At 37.6% G+C, this 13,709-nt stretch overlaps 1 protein-coding gene across 1 annotated transcript in view; it reads left to right on the forward strand.

Moving 5' to 3' along the window:
- Positions 1–13,709, forward strand: part of mpped2a (metallophosphoesterase domain containing 2a) — a 65,453-nt gene that overhangs the window by 20,952 nt on the left and 30,792 nt on the right. The window contains exons 3-4 of the mRNA XM_058628884.1: positions 4,278–4,459; positions 12,737–12,962. Coding sequence (XP_058484867.1) covers positions 4,278–4,459; positions 12,737–12,962 — 408 coding nt within the window. The remainder of the gene's footprint in view (positions 1–4,277; positions 4,460–12,736; positions 12,963–13,709) is intronic.

Genomic DNA, 13,709 nt, shown 5'->3' on the forward strand with positions numbered 1-13,709 from the left:
TGTATCCGTGTGTGTGAGTGAGTCAGAGAGAGAAAGGCAGCACTACCATGAAGATTTCTTGGCCAGGCCAGCTCTAAATGATAGGGGCTGCTGGTATTTGCTTGCATTCTCTTGGTGTATTACATCTCAAAGGAAAGAGATGGAGATTGTATGTTTTTCTCTTGGCTCTGCATAGTGTGTGTGTGAGAGATAGAGAGTTGTGTCATCCCTTGTGGTTCTGCATTTGTCCTTCCTTCATGACAAGAACTGCTGAATCCCGTAAAGCTGCAACACGTCCGGGTACAATAGAGCACCAAATCTAATCAGCAGCTACACTGAATTGTATGTGCTGTTCTACAGGCTTAGGTTATTACAGTATGTGTGTGTGTGTGTGTGTGTGTGTGTTCATTTCTGACTGTGTATAGGCCCACTGAGACTTATTTACTGCACACAGTCAATTGTAAATATTATCTCATATAAAATTTATATCATAGCTAGTTTTTCATTCTGTCCAATGTGTTTAATAAAGAGGTCATGCCTGCTTTGGCAACTGAGAAGTTTTCTTGTAATGATCTGAAGACTGGAGGCTACAGGCACAGCGATAAAAGATGCTGATTACATACAACAATCTACAGACAGAGATATGCAGGTTGTCTAATAGCCATCCTCTGACTGATAGGTGATTGCCAGTGTAAATTAACCTAGGCTTAATCTATGGATGTAAAATTCCTGACTTAAAAAGTTTACAAAATATCAGATCCTTCTAGGAGCAGCCTTTGGAAGAATCGATTTGTATCTCGATCAAGCTCCATCAAAGTTACACTGTAAACAACTGCTTTACAAGTCACTAATCACTCGTTTGTGATGACTACGCCCACATTGAGTAGGTACTATTTTGCAGTGGAAATGCAACCTGTACCTGAGCTGGGACCATAGTGGAAAAGGGCCAATTGTGTCGGTTCAGTTTTTGACCAGCTTCTTGCTCACAGATTCCGATTCATCCTGTTTTGCAGGGGCTGGGACAACTGACCCCTGGGGGGAAATGCAGCATTAGTGCAGCTGTTTTACAGGCTGCAGACAGTTGCCACTGATCACAGATGGTGGTTAGACTTCAGTGGCAATAGAAGTGTTGTGGAACATATATAGTGATATCTGTCAATATAACATTCTATCTGGTTTCTGCTGACATGCATAATGTAGCCCCTTAATATATCTGGCTGTTCAATGCCTTTGTGGTCAGGATTGTACAGCAGACATTTAATTTTTTATTTGCAATGCAAATGTGTAAAGGTTTAATAAATTGGACTATTAAAAACAGACTCATGTCAGGTTATTTTGTCTAGAGTTGATTATTCAGTTTGTTAGAAAGTTAAATGTGAAACATTACGATTATAACAAATTACAGGTAAAATACTGTATGAATTTTGAAAAGCGTAGAAGTGTAACATCCAGCTGTCGTAGCAGTAGAGTGTACGATACCCAGACCCAGATGGATTTAGACAGAAAACTGCAGCCTGAACTGCACTTTATTCTGTATAGGTCACAGGAGGTTACTGAATGGTTTTTGGAGTGCTCCCCATCACTAACATCAAAATAGCACATGAGGGAGTATCTTCAGATGAAGGGTGCTCCTACTTGGTGTTGAGTTTAGAAAACTGGAGAAGCACTGAGGCTGTGATGGAGTCTTATACTGTATTCCAATGGGTCAAAACAGTAAAAACATTAAATCCAGGGTTTTTGCTGAATTTCATCAGAGCGAATGTCTTTTAATTGGCATTCACTCCCTGGTCAAATGTCTGTAGTGCACATGGGTTTTTATCAGCTTTGGCTCCAATCCGCATCAGTGGGAATGCAGGATCAGGGTGAAAACTCAAATTTATTTTTTGGCTGTTCTTGTTTGGCCAAGGATGTGCCACTTGCGTTGCAAAACTTTGACATGTATTCATCTTCCAATTGTTAGCATAGGCGTTGGCATAAATGTACAATGCAATTTTTACTTTTAAAAAATTGGGACAGCACTCAATACCATTAATTTTTCTAAACAATTGATTTGAAGAGAGACCAAAGTAAAATATGCAGAAACAGTTGCCACTTCAACATGATCACTGAAGGCTGCGGTGGTATTTATTTATTTCTCCAACTCGTTTCCTGCACATCCACCAGTCAACTCAATTTTATTTACATAGCCCAACATCACAGACACAATTTGCTCCTATTAGACCCCCACATCGAGTGGGGAAAACTCAATAAGAGCCACAGAGGAGGTATCCCTGTAGAAAATGTAGAAAATTGTAACTGATTGAGAGGCAGATGCTTGCAATAACCACAACATCAACTGGTATTAATATAAATATAAATATTATTATTAAAGAAGATGTATGTATGGATGTGGGTGGTTCACAGTTGCAGGTCCATAGGGAAGGGGAAACAGTGGTACAAGTTTAACCAGATTTTGGTCACATCTGAACAATGTGGCAACCCAAGACACTGCCAAACAGAATGAAGTCCTGGACCACTGTGGAGGTCTGCAAGAAGACAGACCACGAGAATTTAGAATATTGCAGAATATTTAGTAAGCATAAAGGTGACGCATGGGAACAAAAAACACCAAAGGGTAGAACAACCACTGGCAAAGGGAATCATGTTAATAGCCTTTATTAGCCGCTCCATATATTTAAAAATGCTTAGAATATTGTATTTTCACTGCCTGTATTTAATTTTTTTATTGTATTTATCTGCTCTTTTAATCGTGTACTGTACGGTGACCATAAGTGGTTTGAAAGATGCCCTTAAATTAAAGGCATTGCTATTATTATTATTATTATTATTATTATTGGTAATAATAACAACAATAATAATAATAATACAAATCCAGAGTATTTCTGCTAATTTTAGTTTGAAAGCGCCAAAGAGCCTTTGTCAAAATTTTACCTTTACACTGGGGGACTTCCTGTTTGATTCAGACATATTTTGCTATTGTGATTCGATTTGTATAAAATTTTAGTTGATCTTCCGTTATTATTCTGTTTAAAAAATTAAAGCCATACCACAGGATGTACCATGAACATATTAACTAATGTACACTAATGCAAGAATGAGAACTAAAAGATCATCACCAGCACTTACAGCCTGCACTGATTTGAGATGGTCGCTAAAGACATTGGCCATTTTGTTCACCAGTCTTTCTTTTGACATGACCTCACAGATGATAACCCAACAAAGAAAAAAAAGCTCTTTGTAAAGGTTTTTCACATCTGATATTCTGTTCAACATGTCACTGAAATGGGGGAGAATGAAATGGGGGAGACTGAAAAATTGCTCCCCAAATGACAGCCCACAAATACAATGTTGTCTTCCACCCAGTAAGACTTTCTTTTGTGGTAAGGTGCCGATTTTCTCCATCTCTGTTATTAACATTTTCTTCCGTCTGAATCCTTTTGATTTCATCTGCTTTTCTGGTTGTTTGTGCATACATGCAAGTTAACTGAGTGAATGCTTGTCAGGTTGTAGATTGCAGTGTTGATTATTCGTATGATGTTGTCGACAGTGTGACATCCCTTCTAATGAAATAATGGTCTAGTGGCAGAGTGCTGAAGAATAGAACATTGTAGACTTCAATTATAGACAAGATAATTTTTCCCTCTTTCCTTTCACATAGAAAAAAGTACAGGTTTTCTTCCCGTTTACATGCTTATATTGAACAAAAATGCTGAATAAATGCCTTTTTTCTTTGGATTCTGGTTAGAAAGGACAAGACATGCCTTAATTCACCATCTCTTTAGCCTTTAGTCTGATGTCACAAGACAGCCACTGGCCTCTTTTTGTGCAACTTGTTTTGTGGCCCAGACTAGGTATTCTTCACTGTCGTAATGTCTCTTTTCTCTGAGATTCATTTGCTGCATTATAATGGAGACCTTGGAATTTATTGTCAACAATAACTGATCTTTTTAAGTTTCCAGTTTTCTGCTTTTTCCTTGTTATGAAATTATCTTTTTTTTTTTTTTTAAATGAGGGATAAGTGTACATTCTCTGAATTGCAGTACTTTGTTAAAATGAATAAAGGACTAAATAAAACCAAGGGCAGACAACTTACAAATATGCAAAAGAAACATACACCCTGCATGACAATTATTAATCAAGTATGTGTCAGAAATTACCCCACATTTTACTTGAACAACTCTTTTCAGAGGAATACCATGAAGTTCTGCAGTGAATTCAAAGTCCAGAATTATTACCTGCTCAGAACATAGTTCATATCCACTTTTAGCAACTCTCACTCTGTCTCTCTGTCTTTTCAGGGTGGACCCCATTCCATATGATACTCCCAAGCCAGCGGGACACACCAGGTTTGTGTGTGTTTCTGACACACACTCGCGTACAGACGGCATCCAGATGCCCTACGGCGACGTGCTGCTGCACACGGGCGACTTCACTGAGCTGGGTTTGCCCTCCGAGGTTAAGAAGTTCAACGACTGGCTAGGTACTAAGCTGCTTAACACATGTACTCATCTGCACACCGCTGCACGCATGATTTTCACACTCTCATGCCACTGACATGCATGATCTATGATCATGTGCAGAGGGAAGGGAAAGGCACAAACTATGGTACATGTATGGCTGGGCGATTAATCAAATTTAAATCAAAATCAGATTTATTTGTTTGGACAATTGGTTTTGAAAAAATGAAAATCGATTTTTCTGATTTGTCCTTTTTACTGCGCTCACTCAGCTCCTGTTCCCTCCGCTCTGTTCCTCTCCCCCTCCCCCACTAGTTCTCTGACAATATCAACATGGCAGCGTGCACGGAAAACAGCAAGAGTGCCATCACAGATATAGAAGTCAAGGATCAAGCCGAACAGTGCTGAACTGTAAATCAGTTAATTAGACTTAGGGACAGCACCTTAGGGAGCTGCATAAACTGCCGCTGTATGTGACTGTATCAGACTGAGTCTGTGCTCCGGAGACCTCCGGCACAAGGATCAAGCTGAACACTGCCGAACTGTAAATCAGTAAATAAGACTTAACAATCTTAAAAACGTGGGTTAATCTCCCACAATTACCAGGGAAATGTCTAAAATCTCAATATTTAAGCATCACACTGCCACTGTATTTCAGTCCAGAGTCTGTGCTCCGGTCATGGAGGACGTACTGAACAAATATTTTTAATTAACTGACACTGAAAGCAACTGCTTTACAAGTCACGAGACACTCGTTTGTGTGTGTGTGTGTGTGTGTGTGCACGTGTGCGTGTGTGCTTGTGTGTGTGCGAAGAATGTCATTCATTTGCATAATTATAATAATAAATATAATAATTATTTTGTATTTAGTAGTTATAAAAAAAATCGATTAAAATCGAAAATCGGATCTGGTATAAAAAAATCTGAGATTTTATTTTTTGGCCATATCGCCCAGCCTTAGGTACATGTACTGTATAAGCAGTAACTGGACCACACAATAAATACCCCCCTCGTCTGTTGACCTCACAACTGTCAACTGCTGTGCTTAAGTGCTGTGCTTTAACCTTTCTGACCTAACACTCTGGTTCAGTTAACCTTTGACCTCTTCTTCTGATGTGTGTGTGTGTGTGTGTGTGTGTGTGACGTCCCCACACACAAACTAATTGATTTTCTTTTTTTACATGTCTTTGCCTATTTAGTTGCACCTGCAGATGAAACAAAACCCCTTAAATTTAATGAAAGGAGTATGATCACTGAAAGAAGGAACATAAAGCATATTTCTCATGCTTATAAAGTCAATAATAATATATCTAATTAATTATACTTAATTAACATACTTGTATTTTCACATTTAATGTCAGTATGGGGCAAAGTTGGGGGTATTAGTTGAAAATTTTAATTTTGTGTTTTCTGAACTAATACCTGCTTCAAACACAAATGGTAAATAAATATGTACTGCAATGTAATTCAGCAGATCACATTTTAATTTTAATTTTAATGCTTGGATGTGAAAGAGGAGGCACCACAGCATGTTAAATGTGAGAGGAATTGAAGATTTGAGATTGGTGGTGATGTTAAAAAATTGTCATCATAAAACTTATCTTCTTAGAGGAAACAATTAATTTCTAGAGAGCATGATTGTCTTTGAGCAACTATGATAAAGTAGTTATCTTAAAGACAAACAGTTTCAATGACAGAAGGTGAAAAATCCAAAAGAAAATGATTAATCTTTTGAAATTGACTCATGGATTTGAAATCCTTAGTTTATCCACTATCAGGATGAAAGGTGGCTGTCAAAGTTTTGTCTCTCCAATGGTGACAGCAGCTACAGTCAGCCTTAATTCATGGCAGTGTCAGTGGATTCCAACATTGACCTAGTTTTCACAGTCAAAAAGATGAAAAAAATCATAATCTAGCCATCTATAGAAACTTTCTAACCACCTCTAAACCACTTCTGCACCATAATCCAATTCTTAACTGTCCATCTGTGTGCTTGGTGTGTATTTAATCATGTTTAGTACAGAATTTAGTTTAAAATATTGGTAACGATTGTCATGCACAATCCGATCAAACTCACCACCCAAGGCTGCATTATTATAATCAGGATTGGGATCGGGATTGTTGTATTGTCTGTCCAGTATTCACAATGGAATTGTTGTATCGCTTTTTCCTTTACTACAACTGCTACAAAAGCTGCTTTGTTTGTATGTATGTGTTTGTGTGTCTCTACACACCGTGCTGTCTGTGTCTGTGCTTGCTCTTGTTGGTGACATGGTTAATTAAGTGCTTGAAAAAGAATAGAACTATCAGAGCGGTAAAATATAATTTATTAACAACTTTCTGTCATATTCAACTGAGAAACATAAGCTGCTCCCTGCAGCATCTCTCACTCACTCTGCTCTTTTCAGCAAGACAGTGCTGCATGGTGTAAAGTCCCTGGTGCCTGTTTCAGCCAATCATTGTGTTATCTAAATTTTTCTGCAGATGCATAAAGCCAAGCAGTAAATATTGCTTAACTTAAAAAATCAGCTGAAGGCAAAAAGTAACAGCTGATTGCTCTCTCTCTTTCGCTCAGCGTTTTAATTAAAGGTCACCTAAATAATTATAGACTTGAATATGAAAGAGAAGGATCATATTTATAGATGCTGAGTAGGCCCTTAGTTTTTCACCAAATATCTGTACTGATCTAATTATTTGATTTCTAATTCAACAATGTTAAGACAGTTGTGACATTGTTTGTTTTCTCCATTTGGAGGACAGACTGAGCTCAAATGTCTGCAAATGAAAATTAATTGTGTTATTATTGTGGGTTATACAGTAATACTGCATGTTTCACATAGAGTAAAGTGTTAGCTCAATCACAGAAAATGAAAGCACATGCGAACAGTTTTATTTTCTCTCCAAGGCTGGATTTTGTCCTCTTTGATGAAGGCAGGGAGAGACAGAAACAGCATCATGATGAAAGTCTAAAGGAAAAAAAAAAAGCATTTTGAAAATATACGAGTTTATCAATTTGATGTTTTTTCAGGATGAAAGATGAGGGTTGCAGTGCAAGGACTGCTCTAACATACTCAAACACTTTAACATGATGGGATGTAGCTGTAGGGTCACAGAAAAATCTAAAGAAAAGGATCGTGTCTACATACTGTACATGCGTCTCTTACATATCAACAGTCAACAATTAACTTGAAATGTATGTTTGGTACATGAAGATATATGTGGTTATAATAAAGAATGTATTTATAAATGTATAATAAGCAAATGTTTTTATTAAAGAGAATTCCTTTTAAGTGAAGTTGTGACCACCTTTTTACATGCTGTACCTGTGTAAGAGCAATGCATCAAAACAACAATTCTTCACAGATAACAGTAGCTCAATAGCAAAATGAAATCTCAATTATTTGCAGTCAAAATTAACAGGATCTAAATCCTAACAGATTTCGGATGGTGGTGGTAGATTTTAAGCCTTTTCTAAACTAATGTGTTCATGCGCCTGCTGAGCTTTCTCCCCCACAACCTCTCCTTCATCTGCTCCTCTCAGACTACGGAGGAGGCTGCAGTTTGTCCGGATCATTAACTGCTGTTTGGTTTCCTGGCGAATATCACTGAAAATCAATGCAGAGGGATGAGTTTTCCTCACTCAGTCTTTCTGATCTCCTGATTTAAGCTGCTGTAGGTGTAGGTGTTTGAGTGTGTGTGTGTGTGTGTGTGTGTGTGTGTGTGTGTTGATTGGTGCATTAGTAAATCATTTAATTTAGACATTCTGTTAATAACCCAATCCAATCAAAAATTCCATATGTCAATTGTTAGATTGGTGACTTCCCCCAGTCAGTATGTTTACATCTCTTGAGAAAATAAATAAAATTATTGTGTGTCCAACTAAGCTTAAAGAATTAAATATTATAAAGTCCATGAATGGTAGAAAAACTCAGGGTTGGATTTGCTCTCAGGATGCTATCAACTAGCCACCACCTACTGACACAGTCTAAGAAAACCAAAAAAAGTTGCAGCTCTAAAACCAAAGCAATGAGCTGGAAAGAATGACATCTAATTCTATATTATTTTAATATGTGCATATCCAAAAATGCTATGTAAAAATAATTATTTATGGCTGATTTGTTAACAGATACTATTAAAACAGTATATTTAAATGTTGCAATGATATACAGCCAGATTACATTGTTGTTTTACAATAAATTCCTCTGACCTGTTCATTTATTGAATGAGTGAATTGTTTAATAGACATGCCAACTTATTACTTTCGCATTTTGAATAGTTACAGTGATTTTTTTCACCTCAAAAAGTGAATTGCATTTTTATTTTTCAGGTCTCCACGTGTTTTAGACAACATCCATAAATCTAAATAATGATTGATGAGAAAGGTTTGTTTTATATAAAACAATTATTTTCTGCCTTTGCACTAAGTAGATTTGTACCTGTTTATACAGGTTGTATGAGACTTGTATGATATTTTTGGTATTGAAGTGAGGAAATCATTCTCTAATGTGAAATGTTTTTAATTTATAGACATTTTGTTTTGTTAAATCTTATGGCAAACACATTCTTAGAAAAACAGAATTTCTCTTCAAAATTTTGTTTTGATTTCTTATCTGTTCCATGTTGTAATTTGTTGGTTAGAAAAAAATAAAAGACAAATCCAGTTGTATAGCTCCACTAGTCCTCTGTTACAGCATTGGACTGTGGCAATACGGAGCAGTAAACATTCCCTATAGAGTAATGGAGATGAAGTTGTTTGATGGTAATTATGTTTTTGCCAACTTTTCCCAGCCTGGTGGTGGAGAGGATGACTCGCTTTGAGAGAGAGAGAAAGAGTGTGTATGTTTGTGCATGCATGTGTGTAAATGGATGCTTGATCCACTGAGAGTGCTATGGGACTGAGAGATGGTGCTCTCATATAAGGTTAGCCTGGAATTTATCACCCTGAAATCCGACAGGAGCTAATTTAGAGCAGTGGGAATTACATTTATAGACTGGGCAACCATGTATTTTTCATTTTCAGCATTAGAGAAAACACATTCTCACACACTCTCAAACACACAGAAGGAGAATTTTTTTAATACCTCAGCATTGTTCCACTTTATTTTGACTTGATATTGTATTCTCATGTATTCCATTTCTATTGGTTTTATTTTCATAGCATGCATCATAACCGTGTACTATTGCTGGCCACAGCAACACAGAGCAGATAAATAAATGGACAAAGATAATGAAAAAAATTATAACATCCCATGTTTGTGAGCTCAATACTTCCCTGTCACACTTGATGCTTTACCAGTAACCAGTAGTTCCCCCCCTAGTTCATCTCACCCAGTAATTTCATAGTTCCTGATATTTCTCTATAGATGCGTACATGAGAGGGATAAATATTGTTAAACTTAATCAGCTGCAGGAGGAAGATAGAAGATCAATAGAGCTCATCTCTCTATGTCAGCCTTGGTTCAACAGTTTGGCTCATGTGTATTATAACCAATAAATCTGATGCTAAAATTAAGTCCCCTTTAGTTATGGACAGCCCATGGCCAAGTGGAAATGGAACTTGGCTTGTAACTGGAGGGTCGTCGGTTCAAGTCCCCACCAGGTTAAAAGGGTTGGGGTACCCCTGAGCAAGGTACCCAACCCCCCCCCCGGGTGCTACTCAGTGTGGCAGCCCACTGCTCCTAATTCTAAAATGGGTCAAATGCAGAGAAATGATTTCCCTAAGGGAATTTATAAAGTATAAGATTTAGATTTATACCACAAACATATGTGCATGTGGCCCACTATACCCATAGAATTGATCCTTTATTAAACATAGCTATTAAAGGCACACTTTTCCGTGTTTCCTCAGAAATATGTTGTTTTGTGTTAATATAAAGATAATTAACATAAATACAATTATTTATTCATTATGGTTTAATTATTGACCAATAAATAAATACATTAAAATTTGGTACCTACAGATTTCCACCAAAGCCAACACCGTAACTAAACATGACAATATGTTAACAAATTACGATTAGCCAATTAAGATGACTTCTTTAGACCAGATTTGTATCAAAATAAGGAATTATAACAAAATTAAGACATTCTGACATTTACAGACTAAATTATCAATAGAGAAATGTATCAATACATTTAAATTAGTTGCAGACCTTTCAATTAATGTAATCATATAAATTATATGGCCTGGTTTTTGACTGACTATTTGTCCTACAGCTGTTTTTCAATAAACTCTGCATGAGTTAGTCTAACTACTCCCACAGTCGGCCCATCGGTCTCCAAATAATGGCCCATGTGCAATCTGGTCCACTTAAGCCAAATGATTGGGCCCTGCCAACATGCTGCCATGCCGTCATGTATTTGCAGGATTATTTTCAGTCAAGCATTGCGTTCTCTGGTTAACATGTTTGGTGCAGTTGCAGCTTTTCACCACTATGCAGCAGTGGCACTGTGCTATATTTTTGTCATAAGAACAACACATGCACGGACTGCTTCACTGAATAAAAGACACACACAAGTTAACTGAAGGTGTTGGAGAATAATGACAGTGTTAGTTTGAAGTTTTGGGGGTATGACAGCGTTTTATATTGTTTAAATCGAAATGTAATTTCAACTAGTCATATTTGAACATATATCTATATCATTCTGACTAGGTAAAACAATACCCTAAATTCTGTTTAGACAATTACATTTTCCACTTTTCTGTAACATCTGTAACTACAGTTTGACCAGAAAAATATCAGACTACTCTTTTTATTTCAATGAGTGTATTTTTAATTAAAAATGTAAATTGTCCAGTTCATTTAGGACCAGCTGTCTACAGCATCATTCAGAGTGAAACATATGAATAACACATGATTCAGGTTCAATATATTATAATGAACCTCAATCATGACATTTAATGGAACCTTGCCATAGTAAAAAAGCTAAAAAGATAAGAAATACAAAGAGAAAGGAAGACTGAAACAGACCTGAACATTTAGAACCCAGAAGAAGAAAGGGAAAATGTAGGGAAGGAATGGAAGAGTGATGAAGGCCAGATTTTTTGTTGAGTGCTCAATTGTCTGGAATAAAGTACTGAGCCAGTGTCTTGATGGCGAAGGGGAAACAAGAAGAGCGGAAAGGGCACAGTAGAAGTTGAAAGATGAGGGGATGGGAATCGTAATAGATGTTCTTCTCTATGTAGTTCAGGTTCATGCTTTTTCCAGCTGCCTAGCATCAGCAGAGATGGACGATGGTCCAATGGGGTCAAGCAGAGCTGTCAGCTGTAGTTGTAACCTCTCTGACTGTCTCAGTGGAAATCATTTTTATCCTGAACTTATCTGAGTTATCTTTCCAGCCCTGATCTGTACACAGGGTTAGGTATAGAGGAGCCTTCTGGAGGGCAGGTGTATGATCCCCGTGCAAGATAAGACAGCCTGCTCTTTCTGTAAAAATAGGTTGACCCAGTGAAATTCATGTGATTTGATAAAATATTCCTTCTGTCTTGATGTAAAGCAGAGCTGCACTGATGCAGTGTGCTTTCTTAAAGGTTTCAGCAGCTGATAAATCAAATGAATACTGTGCTATCTAATAGACCAGAGTTTGTGTTACTGGTTTTACATGCTTATGCCTTAGTTTCTATTTATTTTAATTCTACATGCATATAGATTCATTTTCATTTAATTTGCTGTAACTCCCAGGTTTAAGAAAAAAATCTATAAAAAAAAATTCAACATTAATTGAGCCACAAAGTCTCACCTTGCAACAGAGTACAGTCACATCCCAGAGTTGGAGTTTGACACGTGACGAAAGGAGAGACAATACAAGGGCAAAGAATTTAATGTCTATATGGCAACATTAAAGATTGAACCTGAATGCCACAGAGGGAACCTGTGTGAGGAGAGGGTGGCAGCATCTGCAGCTAGCACTTATAATCTACACCTTCAAGTGCACCATAAGAATGACCTTGGCTGTAGCATCTGACATTAAGAACTCTGAGCTGGCACATCTCATAAACGTACTCATAAAATGTCTGGCGTAATCGGTAACACTGGACTTATCATGAAATTGTTACTCGGTGGGATAACTTTCCACACCATGGCATCAATAGGACAGATGTATTTAACAATGTGGTATAATTATGAGGTATAATTATTATCAGTTTGTTTCCTGACTCTCCTACACAGTATTTATTAAAATAAAGGCAAAATCAAAACAATTATATATACACATGTATATGGACAAATTAAATTAAAATGCAGAAGGATTTTGAACTTCAGTTCACTCTCTTGCTCTCTGGTCTCTCCCATCTCTTCTAGGAGGCCTTCCATATGAATTTAAAGTGGTGATCGCTGGTAACCATGAGCTGACCTTTGATAAGGACTTTATGGCTGAGCTTGTCAAACAGGATTACTACCGATTCCCCTCAGTCTCCAAACTCAAACCAGAGGACTTTGACAATGTCCAGTCGCTCCTCACAAACTGTGTATACCTGCAGGACTCCGATGTCACCATAAAAGGATTCCGGATATATGGAACACCATGGTAAGAGCACCAACCTTTCTCTCTTTAATCCTCTAAAACTTCTCATCTCGTTCCATCTTTCACTGCTGCTGAGTTGCATCTCTGTCTCACTGTGTTACGGATCCCTGAGGTGAAGGTGTGTCAGTGTCTGGCTGTTTTCCAGCTCCCTTCTCTGCAGTAACTCTGCACTCAGCTTCACGCTCTCAGACAGAGGGCCTCTCTTACATGCAGGGCGCTATACCCAGCTTGCCTATTTTCTTTATGAGCTCAGGACCTTTGCCTGCTCCCTGGGCTTACGTTACACCTGTGTTTTGACACAAGGTTAAGTGATACGCGTGGTACCGTGACACTGTCAGTAGGCTCTCTGGTGTAGGAAGAACGCTGCAGGGGGAGAGTGTGTTTGGTCAAAGAATGGTGTGAGAAGCACGTATTCAACAGAGACAGGCAGGTTACAAGTGCTTGTACGGAGATATATAGCTACGTATTGACTCACAGATTTTTGTATCTTTCATAGATTCATTTTAAATTACATTTTGGGGTTGTGCCCTGAAATATAAGGTACTGCAAGCCAAACCAGCATTATTAGTATTAATATTATTATTATATTGCTCAGAAATCTCTAAAATTTTAAATATGCAGTTGTATTGTTCAATTCTCTTCAGCTGAAGCCCAATGCAATGTTATTGGCTGACAGTATTTGAACAGTATCTTGCAGTCTGACCAGGGCTCACCAGCTCTGCAGCTGTGTGTTTTGTCGTAAGACGGTTG

This window comes from Solea solea, chromosome 5 (assembly GCF_958295425.1).
Source record: "Solea solea chromosome 5, fSolSol10.1, whole genome shotgun sequence".
NCBI lineage: Eukaryota > Metazoa > Chordata > Actinopteri > Pleuronectiformes > Soleidae > Solea > Solea solea.